General features: G+C 40.6%; 1 protein-coding gene across 1 annotated transcript; it reads right to left on the reverse strand.

Moving 5' to 3' along the window:
• Window positions 1-713: 713 nt before the first annotated feature.
• LOC149283534 (MICAL-like protein 2) lies at window positions 714-20538 on the reverse strand. Its single transcript, XM_089497476.1, has 16 exons — window positions 20396-20538; window positions 15365-15413; window positions 13638-13779; window positions 10491-10663; window positions 10229-10350; window positions 8944-10047; window positions 8610-8833; window positions 8351-8444; window positions 6835-7310; window positions 5175-5361; window positions 3484-3605; window positions 3215-3305; window positions 2710-2783; window positions 2265-2379; window positions 1365-1414; window positions 714-814 (listed from the first exon to the last, which is right to left on the reverse strand). The coding sequence occupies exons 1-16, from the start codon at window positions 20536-20538 to the stop codon at window positions 714-716; spliced, it is 3267 nt and encodes a 1088-aa protein (XP_089353602.1).
• Window positions 20539-21921: the final 1383 nt, after the last annotated feature.

Consider the following 21921-nt stretch of genomic DNA (forward strand, 5'->3'; position numbering starts at 1 on the left):
CACTGCATTATTTTAAACGGAGCACCATTTAAATTCACATTAAAAAATATATTACATATTTATGAAAAAATATGTTTTTTTCTTTATATCCGTTAGTATTTTTAAAAGTGGATTTTATTTGTTTAATGTTTTTAAGGCACTTTAAGTAGAATATATATCACAATGTAATGTCACAGCTCGGCAAAAGAAATGTTACGTTTTCAAGACCTCTCTACTTGTATTGTCCACTAGGTGGCCATCTCACCTTCAGAAAAAGGTAAAGCCCGGGGCCAAAAAGTTACTTTACAAACCATTAATTTAATGAAGCCATATTTACCGTATCTGTAAATTGGCATCACTTTATTGATCAAGAGGAGTAAACGAGACCCCTAAAAAAAATGGGTGCCAAAACTCTGAATCCATTAGCCACATGGTATGTTTCAAATATACTTATGCGTTTGTATCCTAGGAGTCCTGAAGGTCCAAGGTTAAAGTCACTGTAGGCCATAGGTTATTTGAGGCGGTCTCAGTAGTTGGCCAACATATTCTAAACATATATAAAATGTCTTCTTTACTGCATGACATCATCAGTGACTCATCAAAGAGTACAATGGCACTTTGCGTCGTATTCCTTCTAGAACACGGTTGTGTTCCAGCGTGTCAGTATAAAGTAATGCACATGTATCTTGGGAAGTTGAACTTTCTTAGGGTTCTAAGGAGGAGAGGGGCCTCTCCTATGCATTGCTCTTATCTTTCGGTTTAAATAGCCCAGAAAAGCTGAATCGGGACCTTCTCTTAGTACTAGGGTCTGGACTCTCCTCTTTCTGGTGGGTATCTAAAAACAAGGGGAAAAAAGTGAGGTTCAGCAGGAAAAAAAATACAGAGAGTTGTAAGATGTGAATTGTATCATACAAATATATTGTTACACTGTTTTACATAAGTGGTAGATAAGCGGATCAGCCTTCCAGCATGTGAGGGAATTTAAACATACATGGGATAGACATACGGCTCCTGAATCTAAGACGAGATCAACGGCTAATTAAAAAAACATCAGGAAAAACAGGCAGACAAGACGAGGGCCGAATGGTTCTTAACTGCTGAATGAAAGGCAACGGCTTTAACTAATGGAGAGCAGCACGTCTTGCTTTAAATGAATATAAGATAAAACGTTTATGACATGATGTCAGGATCCCACAGTATTTGTCATGATCATTAAAAAACTTTTTTTTGGGCACATTTAGTGTAAGCAGCCAGGCGTTTCTCCCAGGGAGAATATATCTACTTTCTCTGTCCCTGTGAGTATACATAGTGACATAATGAAAATAAATCATGGCTGAAAAACAAATTATTGTCTTACATGCAACAAGGAACTGAAATAGTTTTACCTGAATGTCTTTGTATCATTGCTTCTATGACTTCATCCTCTTCCTTTTCCCTGGGGTGGAAATAAAAATAATAATGCGTTTTTGGACAGTGGAGGATTCGAGTGAAGGAATGAATACATTCATGCAGATTTTCTTATTTCATTTTCCAAATCTTAGGTTTCACCGTTCCGTACAATAAATAATCCTAAATTCTCATGATCTACATGATTGTTCTTCCTCAATAAGTTCTTTCTCCCATATTGTCAAATTGTTGGGTTGCTCGGTGATAAGGAGATAGGAGAGAACATTTAGGAGATTGATTAGAAAATGCTGACCCTGCCACAGGCTGTCACCAATCTCCAATCTGAGCAATTACACCGATTGCTTTTATTAAAACTATTTTGCTAAACGCTGTGCCAGGGAAGTGACCCTTAAAGTGAAAACGGAATTACACTTTATCTGATGTACCGCTGACTTCCCGTCTGCAGCGTTTGCAGAGCAGGGGCCGGTACGTATGGCCAGTAAGTACGCGCATGGAGAGGTGTTTGGCCGAATTGTGTCGCCTACGGAAAATATCCGGGTGCTGGAAAAAGGGGCGATTCTGCGCAAAGAAGTACATACGATGGCTGAATGTTCCATTAAGGAGACCAGCCAGGTGATGACCCGGATGAGTGATGAAATATTTATTCTGTGAGTTTTTATTGCGGTAAATTAGAATGATCATAAAATACAAAAAAAAAAAAAGCAGTTAATTTAAATAATGCAACCTTTCTTCAAATCGTGTTTTAACATGATTTCCCCTAGAATACAGTCTTACATGCACATATTGTGAGCATATTCTCATACACTTCACTCAATCTATGGCTCCGTACGTAATGTACATGCATGATTGTAAAGCAACGTGCGAAGGCCGTGTCTTACCGGATCCTGTCTTCATCCAGACATTGCACAATCTCATTGCGGTCATTGACAAGCAACAATAACTTATCCAGCAGTTCCTGCTCCAGCTGCGCATCCTTCGTGGTCTTTTGGTGGTCTGGAAAAAATAGATAAAAACGTTGGTAAGATTTTAATGAACGTATGGTACCTACATTAAATAAATAATATTAATATATATATTATTATTGTGTATTAATACACAATGGGAGGGACGTTCAGAAGATGTCGTCCCACCCAAGTAACAAATAAAAAATGGACTGTGCTGTTTTAGCGTTGGGCGAGCCTTTTCTAATTCCATTTGCTGGCGCGGTTACACTTTGCATTGCACCCCAGGGCTTTCTTTACCTTTTCTTTGGCCGTCACTCATACCCCCGCTCACCTCATTCCCTTTATATACACAGCCCGTCCCAGCCGTTCATTCGCTTACCGGGTTTGTTCATCAAATTCCGGAGTTCCGTTTCTACTTCGTGCTGCTGCTTCCGCAACATCTGCGTCCTGGAACTGCAAACGTTAACAAATCGATCGTTAGGAACCGGAGGAAACTCGCTCGGTTTGGCTGCTGATCAAAGTATTCGTAGTAAACTTCATTTCAGGTATATAGACATCACTTTTTTTTTTTAAGACAATATTAGGAACATTGGAAAAAATTGGAATGTTCTCCTTAACAAAACGTGAAGTTATTATTATTTATTGATTTATATAGCGGTATCATATTCTGGGGTGCTGTACAATGGGTAAGCAAGTGGTGCATCACAGAACAATTTGAACTCGGAAACATAAGATGGACACAGATTATAAAATAATTTATTGGTTTATTAGCATCGTGGGACCAGTAGTGGTATTTTTAAACGTTACAAAAACAAGATTTAAAGGATCTATTATGGCGCTTACCAGCATGCTACAAAATAATGGTGTGAAGGGCCGATACTTACATGTAGTTTAATTCGGATTCTTCCCTGAGCAGCAGCTGCTTCTTGTGAATGAGTTTAAACCAGTCCACCATGAGCGCGTCTTCCGAGTCATCTGCGTGGAACAAGACAGTTTCTTGGTGAATGGTTTGTCCACTTCCTACTTTTAACATCCTCAAAAGAATGGTTAAGCCACACGACAAAATCGTACATGGACCCCGACTACTTCCCGTCACTATATGGTTTGAGCACCGCCGGTTAAAGACGTGATTATCAACAAAACGTAGCCTCACCTCCATCGCTGCTACGCAGCTCTTTCTCCATGTGAACGCCGCGCAGCTCCAGGACGTCCAGCTCCTGCTCTATTTTCTGCAGTCTCTGCTGGATTTCATCTTCTGGGATGTATTCTGAATGTCTCTGCGGAGGTTTTAATATGCGATAAGCTATTCAACCCCATACTTTCAGAGAGATTATATATATATATATATATATATATATATATAAATATACACACACACCAATTCACATATCGTATCTCTAATCAGCCTATAGAACACATACATATAAGTTGCTATACGTGATCAGGTAGTCCTTCAGAGACAACCAAGTTGCTCTCATCTCAAAGTCAACAGACAGGGAGTAACAAGTAAATTTGCTTTTTTTTCCCCCTTTTGTCTTAAAAATGGATTTTTACCTTAGAGTCTTCTCCCCTACTCAAGGAAGTCATTTGTGCCTCTGATAAATCTCTAATTACGCTTTAGAATTTGGGAGTATATAGCATTCCCATTGGAACTCATAGGATAAGTTCAGACCACTATAAGTTCTTTTCTTATCTTATTCTTCTATACAGGACATCTCCTTCTACAGTAACACCTATACCTGTACTAACCTTATACGGAGCCCTTCCATTTTCCGACAAGTCTTGTGATAAAAACTTGGATATTTTAACTGGAAAAAAAAAAATTAAAAGAACTCATAAATTCATGTCAATCATTCCAATTAATTACTTAATGCTACATATGTATTCACTTGTTCTCCCCAGGTGAGATCTGTGCTGTGCAGTTTCCCGTATTGAAATTAGGTTGTATTAATAAACACCGGTAAATAATAATTTTCTTCTAAATTTAGCAAGAAACGTTGACGAAGGGAAGATCCGACACGTGCTGAGATTTTCCAGCGAGCGTGACTCAGAAGGGAGAGGCTGACAGGGAGGTTTTTCATGTTATAAAGCAAGGCATTATACACCTCACGTCACCGCAAGGCATGCAGCGACCTCAGGTCTTGTCTGCCGGGTACACTTTACATCTGCTAAGGGAGCGTAAAAAAAAACATTTTAAAGGAGAATCTGTCACACGGCCAAAGGCAAGGGAGGGCATGCGCGGAAAATACTTTTCTTTTTGCGCGTTTGTTCAGTAGCAAACAACTAAGCATAGAAAAACTAAAAAAATAAAAAATATATATATTTTTTAAAAAAGTGCAGATTTGGGAAAATATATACCGGTATTTTTTTTTTTTACATTTATTAGCCTATATTATAATAAAGTAGTGAGTGGGGGCCAACACAGTAATAACCCAATTTCTTCATCTATTCCTTTCATTTGTTGATTAAATTACATTCACCATTATAATCAGTCATGCACAGTCTTAAAGGAATTTTGCACCAAAAAAACTAGATTATATTACAAAATATTAATGTTAAATATATATATTAAATATTCAGATAAAGGTGAAGGTATTTATTTCATAAGCAATGAGTGGGAGTGCAAGATGTTCGCATTTTAGACATTGTGCTTAAAAAAAAAGGCAAAAATATATATATATATATATATATGTGAACCAAATATGGCCGTCAGCTACGTCACAGGTCACAGAAGGTTGTGTGGCCATATTACGATATGAAGGTACTATTACGGACAAAATAATCTGCACCGTAGCTGTTGTGTAGATACCCAGACGAATCAGCGTACTTAAGTTACCTGTAGACGATGGCGCGGAGTTCTCAGTGTTCTTGGAAGACACATTGTCTTCTTTATTCGAGTGGAAACGCCAGGAAGGGTGCTTGGGCTCCTCGCTCGCGTCCTGCCATTTTTGTTCTGTTTTTGGCAAATCGCTGATCAGGTCCACGTTGACCTTAAGAAGCTTTTTCTTTGGTGGCGTAGCGGTCGGCCACGCTGAAAGGAGTCGAAAAGAGATAAAGATTCAAATTACAGATAAAAACTATTAAGAAGTGGTAAAAATGTTCATGCGTGGTCTGCAGGCTAACACAGGTCATGCTTATAACATGCTTACCAACTGGCAAATCAATGTTTTGGGGGCAAAAATCACATAAAAAAAAAAATAAAAAAATACACATTGTACACATAAGCGGAGAACCCAGCAGAAAAATAATACAATTTACATTTTGTGGAATAAGTTGGTGGTGTAAATCTTAAAATAACAATTTCTTTTCGACCATAAGTTAGATATTTAAAGAAATTTGCTACCATTGTAACGTGTAATAGAAGAACAAACACAAAAGGTTTTATTTCCAAACACGTGCCTTCTGCGGAAGGTGGTACGTGTTCGCACAGGTGTTTCCAAACAGAAGAGGATGGCAAAAACAGAATTTTACAACGGATATCTACAAAGCGGAGATAACCATCACAGCAGGGACTGCATGCTTGGACTCGAAAACCAAGGTTCTTGGGAACTTTAACAACCACGAAACACAGCAAAGCATTCCCCGCTCCCCCGGTTTACTCTCATGCGCTCACCACGCAGGGGCAAAAGGATTCTGGCAAAGTGCATGCTTTTGTATGCAAAAAAAACAAAAACGGCATTTCCATCGTTTTCAACATGAGCCGCCTCTCACCACGATCCCCTGACAGAGACCAACTCTCCGAGAAGTCTACGTATTTTCCGAGGACTCCTTCAGAACTAAGTTCGCGATTAAGAACGATACAAAAAGATTTGGGTTTTTATTTTTGGGCGCTAGTTTTAATGTAACAGGTAAAAAAGGGTACATTATAAACATCAAACGCACTCATCTAGCACGGAAGGGGTTAATTGCAAGCAAGGCACACTTTATCAAAGTAGGCGTCTTTCGCTATCTTGCAGGGACATAATTCTGGAGTTTCAGGATTTTTTTCTAAGGGAGTGAACAGTGTGCATGACTAGGCAAAGCACAGCCTCCACTACTTAACAGGGGGGTAGATACGGGGAGCAACCCTCCGGCAGAAGAGGCAGCGTATATACAGTAAGGGAATTTAAGCCAACACAGAACAGGCATACGGCTACCCTGAATATGAGACAAGAACCAAGTAAGGTTTTGGCTCTTACAACAGGTAAGACAATGGCAGACAAAACGAAGAAACATTCTCCTATCTGCCATCAAATACTCTGCAGCCCCTCCAGGAACAGATTTAAATAGTAAATGGTAACACTAAGACCCAGTTGAGTCAGACCACAAGACAGGGTCAATCATCCCAAAACAGAATCGCCCATCCCAATGGCACCAACATGACATGTCTAGCCCCCATGTCTTAACGTAGTTCTTCTGTAACAGAGCTGTAGAGGCAGGACTAGTAAATGGAAAAGAAAAAGAGACGTTTTGTTTGAAATGCCCCTTTTAAAGGAATGAGAATAAAAACAATAATAATAATTACCTTTCTCATCCAGTTTTCCTTCTTGAGTCGGTGACGCAGGGGATACGACAAACTGGACAGGTTTATTTTCCTTCCCAGATGGATTTGGATTGATGCTCACCGTCACAGTCGTCGTGACCGAAGTTGGTTTTGTCTGCCATGTTGCATCGTGACTTCGGGAAGAGGTTTTTTCCGGGACTCGGGAAGAGGTTTTTTCCGGCACTCGGGAAGAGGTTTTTTCCGGCACTCGGGAAGAGGTTTTTTCCGGCACTCGGGAAGAGGTTTTTTCCGGCACTCGGGAAGAGGTTTTTTCCGGCACTCGGGAAGAGGTTTTTTCCGGCACTCGGGAAGAGGTTTTTTCCGGGACTCGGGAAGAGGTTTTTTCCGGGACTCGGGAAGAGGTTTTTTCCGGGACTCGGGAAGAGGTTTTTTCCGGGACTCGGGAAGAGGTTTTTTCTTGGTCTTGGAGTGGAGGCTTTTCCTTTTCCAATATTGCCCTGTTGAAAACGTAAATGCAATTAAGGATGGTTGTAAACCTCACTAACTGGCTGAAAAATCTATCCTTACAAAAATCACTATACGGAAACAGAAAAAAATACACAAACACCCATAAAACATTGTCATACAGCAACATACAAAGAAAGATTTACAAAACTATAATAACAGTCCTTTTTTTTCATGGCCTAAAGAAGGAACTATGTTTTCCCTCAGTGGTTATTTCTTTCTGCAGAAAAATGCCTATAGTGGGGCCTCCAAATGAATAATAAATAATTTCAAAGAGGATTAGCCACATCTGATCTTTAATTGTTCAACATATAATCAATACTTACATATATAGAGCCAAAAAGAGTATATATTACCATTGTACGAACTAATTTACTACACTTTTTTCCCCAAATCTTTTTAAAAAAAAATAAATAAAAATAAAAAAATTGGCAGAGAGGAAGTTTTTCTTTTTTACAGATTGTAGATTGGATCCCCGTTAGAAGACAGGAGTTTCTGTCTTCTATCGGCTGCCCAAAAGGGTCAGATCTCCGGTAGTTTCCAGGACTTTCCCAGACACATGCAAGCAAACGTGTGTCTCATCCCATATAAAACCCGCGCCGTCTGACAGATGGAATTTCAGCACATTCGTAAGAAGCGGGAGCGGAGAGCTAATCTGGAGTTAATCAATCGGAAAATACACAATACCATGAACAGACAACGCTATTTAAGGAAACTCAAGCAGAAGAACTGAAGTTTGTGCCAAGGGGGCCGTCAGCGCGTTTAGATGGACACAATCAAATAGAATTACACGTTCAACGACAAAAGAACAATCACAGGAAGAAAATAAACATATATACCAAGACATGAAAGGCATATATCAAATCAGAACAAGCTGGATAATCACGCAGTACATTGCAAGACAACATCTGAAAATTCTGTTTCACTCTATGGAGTAGAGGGACATCCAAAACTGTGGTGGGCCATTAATAATCAAGTTTCCCCGAAGAGGGTAATTTGAGATGTCAATTCTGTGCAGTTGCCCCATACTTACCCGGGAATGGAGGGCCTCTTCTCAACTGATTTAAGCAAAGATCTCCAGTCTTCGGGGGCTTCTGACTTTGAGACTTTAGAGCTGGGTACTTGAGCTGTAATGTGAAATCAACCTCATTAGAAAACAAGAATTAAAGTCTCCACGAAGACGCACTTAAAAGCATTTGCGTAGACTGGTGAGACTAGTGGAAATGTAGTTTTGTTTATAATGTTTTTCTTTCTCCAGTGAAAGAGAGGAAGCACCAAAGAAGAATACTTACCATTTGGAACGGAACCAGCACCGGATAAACCAGTCTGTGTAGAAACAAGACTCTTCCCTGCATTTGGAGCGCTAGTTTCCTTGCTGAAGGTGTACACCGGGGTGGTTTTAGGAGGCTCTGGACCAGAAGTGGCCGCTTTAGTCTGACGCTCTTTCGGTACAGGTCTCTGGGGCTCCTCTTTGCGGCCGGCTGTCTTGGATTCTGTTTGATTAACTTCAAGGTTCCTTGAGGAGGAAAAATATATAAAAATATTACCTGCTAAAAGGTATCATCAATGTATTTAGTCTGACTATAGATTAAATCAGACACCAGATGCTAAAAGTGAAATATTTACCTTTGTGGAATGGATACACTGCTAGACTTTTCAGCTCCTCCAGGTTTTGGGGAACTGGATCCAGGGAGTGCTTTCAGAAGGTAACTTCTAGCTTTGTCTCGGTCTTTCTCCATGTTCACCTCTGAAGTTCCTGATGTCGAACCGATAGCCAAAGATCTGCCAGGTCCATTAGAACTAGAAACTTTAGGAGTGTCTTTGGCGGATGATGAACTGCTGTTTGTTGGCTCAATGACCGCAGGACTTGCCTGGAAGAACTTGTCCCGAGCTTCCTTGTTCTTGGCTGCAGTTGATGAAAATGGCTTTGTAGAAGAGTCGCTGTCTTGAGGTTCATGTTTTGAGACTGGAGAAGATGACCACTTTCCACCAGGGCTGGATAATACACTGATGGAGTTACTTGTGGAACTGGAAGTCTTTGTTTGCCATGGCTCTTTTTTGACTTCCTTTGATGAGCCGGATAATGAAGAGTTTGCGTTATCCGTTTTCCCTTTGTACGTTTGTAGATAAGAAGGGGTTGGACTGTTTGCCTGTTCATGGACCCGAGGACCTGTGTCATTAATGACATTTCTGCTAGTGTAACCAGTAGAAGCTTTGTTTGTGTTTTCAGACTCAGATGCGTTGGAGACATTTGAACTCCATTTGTGGACATTGAAAAAGCCCACCTCTGTCCTGTTTGTTGACTCTGGAGTGACTGTGTTTGCTGCACTTGAACTTTCCTTATTAGTTGCCTTTTGAAAGCTTGGTGTGACTTTACTAGCTGGTCCTTGTCCTGCTTTCATACCGATATTTGAGCTGTTTTTATTGTTACTTACAAAACCCACTGCCGTCCTATTAGTTGGCTCGTGATTAAGAGAGTTTGTGGTGTTTGGAACAAATTTATTTACTGGAGTTTTGTCATTCTCCTTGGGTACCAGCGGACTTGTGACAGATGGGCTTTTCTGGTTATTGGTAAAGGCACTTGCTGCAGGTCTATATGGCCCAGAAGGACTACTGTTGGCCGTTACCGGTGAAGGGATGGTGGGATGATGACTTGTACAGATGAAGGTGCCAGGGTCATCACCAATTTTATAATTTCCTGGCTGCAAAGTGCGTGAACACTGCTTACATCTAGCAAGAATGTAGAAAAAAAACAACCAGAATATTCAAAACAAATAAAAAACAAATACTCGTTTCCACCTTTACGGGGAAAATATAGCATATAAAGCAATGATGCTGAACAGCAATGCAGTCCAACAAGATATTTTACTAGCCCATCAAACCTCCAATACTTTTACTTTGAAAGACTTACTTGAAACAATTCCTATGGTACAATTTCCCGTCAGACAGATGCCTTTGGACCAAATGGACATGCTTTCCGCAGAGCGTGCAGCTGCTGCTGACTGATCCATTACTGTCAATTTCTCTTATTCCCTGAATTGGAGAGAAGACACCACTTACATCATAAGGTTGTAACCGCATCATCTGCAGCATAGCTAGGCAGAGCACTTCTACTGGTGCAGCAAAGGATTATGGGCAAGTGGGTATTTAAATTGGTCAATAAGGTTCCTTACCGCTCTCACAGGAGCGTTTTCAATGACCAAGTTGTCCTTTAATGCTGGTGGGTTGCTTCTCGGAGCAGGCTGTGGACGGTTGGTGCTCGGTGGGATATCATTGGTAACTTTCTTTCCAATTGGCTCCTCGATGGTATCTGGTGGCGGACGTTTCACCGCCCCCATGCCACCAACTGGGGGGAAAAAAAGAAAAAAAAAAGTAAAATTATTTTAAAATAAAATCAGATTTGATTATTTTAATCGGTAGACACAGTTTAATTTTTTTGAGGAAGTGATAGAGTTGTGCTGTATTGATTTTAGGAAGCGAGAGAGTGAGCAAATTTGGTAAAGATGATACCTTTATTGGCTAACTAAAGTATAATGGATTGCAAGCCTCTGACACTATCTAGTATCTAAAATGCCTGAAGAAGAAGCCTAAATAGTCTTGAAGGCTTGCACTCCATTATACTTCAGTTATCCAATAAAGGTATCATCTTTACCAAATTTAAGAAAGCCACACATTCAGCTTCCATGGCTTAGCTACGTGGAACATCAGGAAAAAAAAACAACTTACCAGGACTTGGTGATTTATATACATTTTGTATAATCCTCCCCAAATCACAGTAAATGGGGGAGCTTAGATGAGGTCTACCTGAGCGAACCCAACATGGACTTTGGCCAAGTTCATAACAAAATTACAAACGTCAACGCGGAAGGAATTTCTGTTTTCCCAAACGGTAAAAAATATATATATATGGAAAAATTTCATAAAGAGTAGCTCTTTCTGTATTTCTCTCTTTTCACCTCTAGTAAATCGGTCCCTAAAGGGGATTTCTGTAAGTTAGCCAGAAGAACGCTCAAACTGTATAACAATTAACCACAAACACACATCTCTCTGTTTACAAGGCTAAATATGACCCTGAATTTCCCTCCTGCCTTTATGGCTAGGATATTTATTCAGTTTGAGCCGGTAAGCCATTAACCTGGATAATTAAGTCACCCTAATGTTCTTACTCCGGAGGTTCATTCTTACATATCGATGTATTCAGAACATAATAACGTAACAGAGAATAAGAAACTGTGTAATTCTCTAACATGTATGCAAAAAAAAAAGATACATTTAGAATTAGGAATTTTTTGTCTTTTTTTTTTTTTTTTTTTTATCTTGCCAGAGAAGGCACAGAGAACAAGTTCTAACCTCCTCCGTGGCAAGTTTTATGGAGAATCACAGCCAAGTTCTGTTCAAACAACATTGGTATTTATTCAGGAAAATATTTGCCTTCTGAGAAGCACGCACCCTAATCCAGTTAACAAATTAAGAAACAAACAACCAAAAAAAAGAGAAGCCCAAGGAAAATATACACAGAAACGCAACAGCAACCTAACGCGTTTGCACCAGGGGATTCTGGGAGTTAAATGGTGATTGATACCCCGAGAACAATAGGCACATTCTTGTGTTCTACCCCCTGCTGTGGGAATCTGGGGGCAAACAGACACGGAACATTGCTTCACTTCTACGTAGGAGAAACTGAAAGCAAAGAAGCTGGACGTAGAGAAAATAAAAAATATATATATATTTTGCCAAAAACTATTTCTTACGATTGATGATTATTTACATAGAAACATCTAGTCTGCCCGTTTTTCCAAGACTCAAACCGTAATCAGTCACTGGTCTTATCTCAGAGTCACAAACGTTTTATGCCCTTCCCATGCGTGTTTACATTCCCTTACTGTATTACCCTGTACCACTTCTGATGGGAAGCTGGTCCATTTATCTACCACCGTCTTGGTAAACCCTTGCCCCCCCAGTTTTTGATGATCTCCTCTTGTTCTAACATTTCTCCTCTTAAATAAACTTCCCTCCTATACTTTGTTTAATCCCTTTAAGAATTTTAAAGTTTCTATCACATCGCCCCTCGCCTCATTACATGCAGAATCAGGAATGTTCTTCTTTGCTTCATAAAATGACGACGCTGACAATTCTTAAGGTCTGGAAAAAAACGATCAATTTTCATATTATGGCGGACAGAAGAAATAGCAAAGTTGTTTTTTTTTTTCCACTAAACACAAATTTTCATCTCAACTACAAGAAGCAGTGATCGGTGAGTTTCACGTGTGATGAATAGATGTGTTCACTGCTTTTTTAAAAAAAAACATTAATGGGTAGAAGCCGAGACGTGCCCATTCTCAAGGAATTGCCCCCAGTCACCCCTGTCCTTAGTCTTTGTCACCTGCAACTCTCCCTTAAGACTAATAGATTGTAAGCTCCCAAGAACAGGACTCTCTTCTCCTTATGTAGCAGTATGTTTACTTACTTTCACTGTGCCTTATTGTAATAGCGCTACAGAATCTGCCAACCCTCTACAAATACAATTCAATAAAAGTAGGATGGGATCCTTAAGATAAATTAGATTTTAAAAGCAACTTTTTTTTTTTTTGTCTAAAGAAGCATTATTTACCATTTTATTTTGGTGGGGTTACTTTTCATGCTTTCATAAGTGATGTAAGGCTGCAAAAACCCCAAACAGAACAAGGGGCCAGACCGAGAGGTCATTTTGTCAGCGGAGGGCACATTCCTTTCTGCGCTGTGGTTTTGGAGAAAGCTGCCCCTTTGTATTATCAGCACAACCGAAAACATTTTAAGCAGTCCTCCAGGGAGATAAAGTCTCTTGAATTGGGGTTTCCCAGCATTAAAAAAAAGCAGGGAATAAAGTCCAGCCGCTCCCTTTATAACTAACCTCAGAAGCAAACGGTTTACAAACGGATCAGCGAACAACTACAGTTTATGGGAAAGAAAAAGTCTTTATTGACCCCGTTGCCAAAGTACATTGTTCTTAGCCCATAAAAATATATATAAAAAAAATATATATATATATCTTCTCATCCCCAGGGGCCCATGATTTCCAATCCTGCTCAAACAGGGACTTGTTACATTTCTTTGGTTGTTGTTATTAATATCATGGGTTTCTGAAATTTGGGATATCTCTCGCTAAGAAAAATATTTACCCGTTTGCCAAAAATTAAGAAAAAACCAACAAGAATGAGACAACTGGCCCTTTTTTTTGGCATTATCTTCTCAAAGTCTTGAGTGTGGGGAGGGAGAAGCCGCACAGTTACCAGAAATTGGCCCTTTTCCCCCCAGAAGGATGATCAGTACGAAATACTCACTGGGAGATCTGCCGTGGAAGTAGTTGTAATATTGCGACACGTAAGTCAGGATGCTGAGCCGGTCCGGGACTTTAAGTTGGACCATGTCTTCAGCATCCAACAAAGCTGGAATACCCAGTTTTTCTTCAGCAACACGAAAAGCCTGGCACATTTAATGGAGGAAATGAGGGAGGAAAAAAAGAGAGAGAAAGACCTGATCAGTGATGAGACGGCTATGGTGGAAAAGCCACTGTAAATACAGAATATTGTATTGGTAGCTGCGCGACATCTGGACGCATGTATTTCCAGGCAAACTAGATCATAGTTATCACCTGTCCCGATTTAGTCCAAACAGTTCTTTGGCACCTTGGTCTTGTCTAGGTAAATTAGATATGACACATGTAGAGCTGCTCCTTGGGGTCACGTGGATTCGGACACCTGGTAAGTGTTCTTATCAGCACTCAATGTCTATCTTTCTATTCTCCACTCTCGGTAAACAGGTAACTCGTAACTACATGGCGTCAAAGTAAATCCATAAGATTACTTGCCTATTGCAGTTCCATAGCATACAATTTAACCCTTTAAGATACAGTTGAATTTGGAAGACTGATGTTATCTAGCAACTAGCTCGATAATGTAATCTCAAATCTAGCCTGAACCTGACTTGAAAATAGCAAACACATTTCAAGTCATCCGTGAAGAACTATCACAAGACATTCGGGAAATCACCAAGAAATTCCAGAAAGCAATTAATAAGCATTGACGGAAAAACGAAAGGGAAAGCGTAAGATGCAGCAATCAATCTAACAGGTTACTTAACCACCTAACCATGCGTAATAGTCCCTCGACTAAAAGCGGCTACATCTGAAACGTTAAAACATATTTATATATAGTCAGGGCCGGCCCGACAATGGAGCCGAGTGGGGCAACCGCTCCAGGCGGCACTTTTGAAGGGGCGGCACTTTGCCGCCCCAAGCCCTTTTTTTTAATTTTTTTTATTTTTTTAAAGCGAAAGAGAGAGAAAGGGGCGCCGAGTGGTTTTCGCTTACCAAGCTGTCAGTACCCGCTCGGCGCCCCTCTCTCTCTCTCCTCTGCGGCGAGTCTCCCTGTTCGGAAGATTTCCGGCGCTCAGCATTACAAGCCGGCACCGAGACCGAACAGGGAGACTCGCCGCAGGACTGCTGAAAGGTAAGTACAAGGGGGGGGAGGAAGGGTAGATAAGGGAGGGGGCGGCATTTTAAAATTCGCCGCATGCGGCATTTTGCCTTGGGCCGGCCCTGTATATAGTTTGTGTACTGCTCCATTTAAGACTGGGTCGGTACTCTTATCTATTCTGCAGAACCATTAGACAGCCCAATCTGGCCCACAATACCTGAGAGGAGCCTTTGGAACCTTGCATTCTTCCCGACAAGATGGCTGGTGATAGACCAACCAAGAGACGTGTACAGTACGGTGCGATATCCAGTAGGGTGGACTGGGTAAGGTTTATGGTCAGTCACTGAAGAACCCTTCTATGACTGACCATATGTGGACACCATTAGGCCTACTGTTCTCCCATAACCTGCTCCGTTCTCTAGCAGACATTTATCTTTTGGAATATAAACAAGTCCGGCGGAGACGAAAAGTCTTCTATTCAAAAGGTTACTTTTCTAACGTTACATATTGTCTTCCCGACGCATTCACAATGCCTGGGTCCCAACGAGAAGTACAGAAGGTAGAACAGGGGTTCAGAAGGGTAACAAACTTACCAGGTGGTTATTTTCATAAACATTTTCTTTGCTGAGAGAATTAAAGTTTCTGAAGAAAAATAAAAAATAAAATAATGCAAGTTAAAAACACAGGAAGATGGAATTTAATTTTAATGCAACAAAAACAAACAGCACTCCACTGCCCAGAGAAAAAGGAAACAGGCCTGGAGACCAAGAAAGTAGCGCTTCACCCGGAGACTCCGGGGCAAACACAAAAAATGTCCCCTGTATGGGTACGAATATTCCACAGCCCTAAAAAAGTCACAATCACATAAATAAAAAAACAGCACATGTATTTACACATTAAAAGCGTGCAAGTAAACGACAGTATTATTTTTCTAATGCCTTACTAAGTTATATAGAAGTGATGTAGCTTTGTGACCTTTAGCTATTAAAGTTACCAAGCCTCTAGCTATACCCTAAAACAAAAGTGCCTCTCTCTGGCCCTTCCAAATGTTTGGTATGATTTTGTTTACTGGGGTATCTTTCTTTTTGCGAGGGGTGCTTGTGGGGTCTGCTAATCCTGTCTGGCCAGGCCTCTCTACATTACCAGAGTTGGGATTCAGCAAACACCATCTGAATATTTATAACTTTAAATATTTATATTTAAATATTTATAACTTTCAATTTCTTAAGCCCCCACATGTAGCTCCACTGAGGGTAAACTATCCATTTTTCCCTAATATCACAATACTGTTATTTTCTCCAAGACTTCTGTTTCACCTCCGACCGGGGAATATTCTCAGGAATTTCAGTTTTCTATACATAACCCTAAAAATGTCAAGTTTTCTTTAATTATTATTTTATTACATTTTTATTTATGTAATCAGCGTTCATTGCGGATGACTGGAATCACTCCTGGCGAAGAGAGGTTTCTGTAGATAAAATATAATTTTCCTTTTAATCACAACGGGGGTTCTGAAACCAGTGACAATGAAGTCACATCCTGAATCAATTTGTGTTCCCTGATTTTTCTTTAGGTCCATCCAGGTGCTTCCTGAAATACAATGTATCTTACACGGACAATACGGACGCGGCAAAACCCGGCTGTGTAATGTGAAGGTCGGGGACACCAAAACGATAAGGATCATACAAGCCAGAAAAACAGGACACGCTAACAATGCGGACATTGCTACTGCTTATTAGTTTAAACAAAACATCGAGAAGAAAAAAAAATACTAAACCCATTTAATTAAAATCAAAATTATAAGATGTGCCATATTACACGGACACTTGATAAGTCACTTCAAACATCTAGAAGGAAAAAAAACAGGAAGACTATTTGACGAGCTAGACTCGATTTGAAGTAGACAAAACAGGATATTTCTTTTCACCATTAAGATTACCGAGCCCTAATTTATTAATTAGTGGCTTTCTAAGCAAGACTATATATCTTTGGAAACGATTCTTTACGGAGGTCTGAATTGCACGTTTAAATTTATAGCCATAGCTTTGTTAGCACAAGCAGTAGTTGTTTATTCCTTATTCTTGCGCAATACTCCGTACTCGGTGGATTTATTTCATGCAAGTCCCCGCCACATCATTCCTGGAAGCAGCAAACATGGGCTTCAAGTCGGAGCCAAACCCCAGGACCCCCCCCCCCCCAGCCTCCCCCACGCTGGAGAAATGATCACTCGCTGCATGGGACAAATCTTGGGAGAAGAAACAGTGTTCTGTACAACAGCTGCGGGCAATTCGGAAAGATCTAAAGTTAAGACATTTCACAGGATAAACCAGAATTCTTTTTTTTTTTTTATGGGCAGGCATATAATATGTTGAATATATCTTCGGATAGACACTATCACATGCCTCTCAAGTGTCCCTGTTTAAGAGATACAGTCCCTTCTTTGTACCCAAATCCCTTTGTCACTTTTTCTAGGAGCTCGAAGTGTTTGCTGGGTATGAGTGTATTACAGCGTTCTTCAGCCATAAAAGTCACAATAAGGCGTTTGAATTTTAATAACATATTTTTATTTTTCAATTTCTTACTGTCAGCAACAGGTCTAAGCCGGCAGGTCCAAGGGGCGGTAGCCTCCCGACCACAAAAGTATGGGTGCAAACCCCTCTCTTGGGCGAACGTGGCATAAAACGTGGCATAAAAACTAGACATAGAACTAGGAGGGCAGCGTACTTCAGCTTCTCCTATAGGTGAGAATTTATATTCATTTACCTACAAAAGTACCTTAATATAGAGTGTTCATTTGTAGGGCTCTATGGCGCACAAGGCTGTCCCTTTCAATTACATGAAGCTTCTTGTCAAATATGTTTTTGTTGTTGTTTATGTCGGAAACCCTTATCTTCACCCACACGCACAGCTGCGCCATATCAGCAATGGCTTCCACCGGCCCCGTTAAGTGAATTCCTTTCTGCAAAACACAGGAAAGGCCTGTCGACTTCTGGATTTCCCAACCCCACAAATAGAACTAATTAGGAATTCTTTGCTCCATTTTCTGAAGACCTCAGTATGCGAACCAGAAAAGATGACTTAAGAATGTTCCATAACTCACTAGATATACACACTAACCCACACATATGCACACTTTAGGCATAGAAATATTTAGTACTACAATATAGACTGACTACTGATATAGTCAGTATATATATATATATATAGACCCATTTAGAATAAAACCTTAATTTATACCAAAATAAAAATTCAAAAAGATCAATAGGTAGGTTTAGGGAACAGGTAAGGTCTTCCATCAAACACACAAAAAAAACCAAAAACAAAACACACAATTCTATGGAAAGCTGAGCAGTTAATCAACATGTTAGATCAATTAAGATAACGCAGTCAGTGAACACCTACAAAGCAAATATTACTTTCCTCTTTATGACTTACACACAGGAGTAAGGAACCAGTGTCTCCTAAAATTACTGCCGGTTAAATATATATAGAATGCCTCAGCGTTTTGGGAAATGCCTTTATTTTCACACTTTACCTGTAATATTTGCATTACCTCTCACGACAGTTTAGGGTTTCCTCACTAAGGGTAGAGTTGACCTCTTTCCCTTCACTAATCATTTTGAAGGGCCAACACTGGCAAGTTTCTCCAACAAGAAGGGCCCTGAATCATGCATAATTCAATGGGTGAGGGCACTTTCAAGTATACATCATCCAGGGCCATCAAGGTCTGGCCTGCAGCAGAAGCTCACTGGGGGTTAGACCTCCATATTGAATGGTGAAGTCAAAGGGCTAAAACACAACTCTCCTTTTAGTGAATAACAAGCGCGAGTTGACAAGTAAAGTCATGTGACACCGAAACATTGAAAGAGTCATGGCTTGTGGTTAAAGCTCTGATTCTAAAGATCATATTAAAAGATTCGTGTGACCACCAGTGATTCGCAGACCACAATGTAAGAACCACCGATTCTTTTAACCTTTCCATAATGGCTTTGAAACTTAAAGGCAAAAAAAAAACCCAATAAGTGCATATTTCCACTCAATTTATTCCAGCTTCCCACAAGGTAAAAAGGACATACCACATTCATTTGGGTATATTATCACATAATTCAGCCAACCAAATCTCAAAAATGTAACGCCTGTCTCGTATTTTCAACACGTAATTTCCGTAACACGGACATAATCTCCCGGCTGCTGGACCGTTGCCATCGTGGGTTTAGCCGTAATCCGTTGATCTTAAAAGCCTTAACAGGGAAATGTTCCCAAAGACGAACCGTGCGATTGTCAGCGATGTGTAAAAGATCACACTTTCTTAGATTATCTCATGCTTTTTTAAAATAATTTAAAATAAAAAAAATCTCCGTGCCAATAGAAAGCTCCACGAACCTAGAAGTCAGGGTTAATATTTATTTTCCTTCTTAGGGTTTGCCGTTTAAACAAGAATTCACATTCATCCAGAGGAACAGCTGTAATGTGGCAGCTAGAAGTGATGTTTTTCTAGAGGACTTTAACCAACGTGAGGCATTTTTATGATGTAAGCAGTTTAACGATAAGACCCGTCATGTCTTCTGCTGTATGATTACTGTTCTTTATGCCTTAGAACAGAAAAGGTTTGTAACAAGATCTATGCCAGTTAAAACACAAAGCGGTTATGAGAAAGGCTTAGACAATGGGTAATCAACCAGTCCCTCCGATTGTGGCATAACCGGAAGTGCCAAGCCACCGCAGCTTGTGTGGTCAACCCCATGTCAGTGTCTTATGTTGGGTTTTCTCTGCCAGTATGATGGTTGCTTCTCTGTAATATTTAAAAAAGTCTTGTGTTTTGAGCAAACTAAATCCAACCATTTGGCCGTTTCCCAGAAGTTGGTGGCCTGCTCTCAACGAGGGGGAGATACTTGGTCAGATAACTCAATGCAGCCCCCCCCCCTTAAGTTCCAAAACAGTCCAGGGCCAGTAATTTGGGCTCCTCGTCCAGCACTGATTACTTGGCAAGTGTATTTAGTATATGGATGTCACAGCTAAACACTGAATTAATTAAAACTCTCATATAAGACTAGCAGCAACCAGACAAGGTACAATATAAACTAGAATTGTACATCATGGATATAATGCGTTTCATTTAAAGGGAAAGCGACAGCGCTGGATACAGTAGCATATAACCCCCCCCCCCCCCCGCGCTGTATAGAGTAATGTACGTCAACAAATACCTATTTTTATCCCATAAACTTCCTATATATCTGCAGACATAAAGGTCACCATTGCTGTCAGTCACGTAATATTTTTGGGTGACTTTCCCTGTTTAAACACCACGAGGACCAATCCTCCAGAGTTTTTCATTACTCGGCGCGTCCAGCTGGGCGATTAAGAGTCATTCTATCGTTTTCCACAAAGGCGGCACGATAAGGAGTCAGCGCCATATGGTTCAAAATGTATTTTTAATCCGATACTAATAATAAAAACGTTTGGGAGTTCGTCTTTAAGTGACCGCAAGTTTATACAATTGTACAAAACTACTAAGCACAGCGGAACTTACGTGACTCAACTTTCCACATCTCCATTGCTCCCCCCCCCCCCCCCCCGAGGTAATAACGTTAGTGAAACACCCCTTAGAACAAGGAATCGCTTACATGAGGTCAGGCCGGTGCTTGTGAAGGATCGCACAAAACGCCAAACCATCGCGGAATGACGTCGTCATATTGGTAATGTTCACATCTCGATACCCCTCGCACTGCTGCTTGCACCACTGCTGGAGAGCCTTGATCGCCGCCATGCTGATGAAAGCAAAGAACAATCAACAAAAACAAATACTCATCATTTTTATGAAAATGCTTGCTATTGTTTAGATTGTAAGCTCACTAGCCGAAGCCCACCGTTCTTGCTGGGAGCTTTGTATGAAAGTGTTCAGACCAGCGACAGGCAACGTGTCCGCGGCAAGGTTTGTGAAGGTCCATAGAACATCATCACAGACCCCGGTAAATGTCCACCATGAGCCATGCCGGTGCCTACCCCTGACTCACACGCACACTCCCTCTGGTCTAAGGGTCTAAAATTGAGATTAAAAAATTGTTGAACTCTGCTAAAATCAAAGAAAAACTGAAATGTACATTATGACCCTTATACAGAGGCAACAATAAGTTGGGCAAAAGAGGTCTTCGCCACTGGGGTGCACAACTCCCTGATCCTACCCCTCAGGGTTTTAATATTTAAAGCCACTGAACAAGCAAAATGCACCAAAACCCCCGACTTGCTGCTGTAACACATAAACGGTTAATGAAATGGCACAATTCCATACAAATGTACGAAGCTGGGAACGCTGCAAGATTACGATAACAGCTCAAGATATTTAAAAGCCATCTTGAAGAACCAGTACACGTTCTTGGGCTGGTGAAGAGGATAGAAGGGATAGAGTTGGTCAACCGGCCCACAAAGTCCACCTCATATGATGTCATACGTACGTCGACTGCACCATTACGGCTTTACGGTCCCTGGATGTGTTCTCACATTATACAAAGCATGAAGAGAACAGGGGGAACCACCAGAACAAGGGGCAGCACCACCATGGATGTTCTGGATTCACCTGTTCCTTAGGCTGGTCTGCTAGGTCTAAGGAAATCCCACCGATCCCACGTCTTAAGCAAGAACCCTGAACGTGACTTTTATCTGACCAGAGGTCCTCTTTTGGAGTCTAAACAGGAAGGTGACAGATCTCACAAGACAATCGCCTGTCCCAGGAAACCGGTGGCAACAAAATGACATAGCATGTGACGAAACCCGATCGAGGTAAAGGAGAAGAGAAGCCTCGGCTCACTTTTTATCTTCCAGAAAGTTACGTGGCTGCACATGAAGGGTTAATCTACGAGGCATTTAAAGTAGGGACAGAGGAAGAACCGGCGTGAAACCCTTTCAGTACCTTACAGGATGTCTAGGGTTAAATAAAGAATACAGATACATAATATCGTATATATGTATTACCGGTAGTTATGACATACACATACATATATAACATGAGACACAAATGCCAGTGTATCTTGCCTTACACTGAATAAATGCACCAAAAATGTAAAAATACCTAAAATGTAACCAAATCGCCAAAACACTGTCACAATTACACACATTCCAGATACAGATCAAATACATAGTAATAGAGTGTGTG

Source organism: Sceloporus occidentalis, unplaced genomic scaffold, assembly GCF_023333645.1.
Source record: "Sceloporus occidentalis isolate IW3139 unplaced genomic scaffold, rSceOcc1.0.p SCAF_103, whole genome shotgun sequence".
NCBI classification, from domain to species: domain Eukaryota; kingdom Metazoa; phylum Chordata; class Lepidosauria; order Squamata; family Phrynosomatidae; genus Sceloporus; species Sceloporus occidentalis.

Coding starts and splice junctions, on each gene's coding strand:
- LOC149283534 (XM_089497476.1), bottom strand. CDS start 20,538: ATGGCGGCGATCAAGGCTCTCCAGCAGTGGTGCAAGCAGCAGTGCGAG. Junction 10,048..10,228: donor TACCATAGGAATTGTTTCAA/GTAAGTCTTTCA, acceptor CATTCTTGCTAG/ATGTAAGCAGTGTTCACGCA. Junction 3,606..5,174: donor ACTGAGAACTCCGCGCCATC/GTCTACAGGTAA, acceptor ACCTCCGCAGAG/ACATTCAGAATACATCCCAG.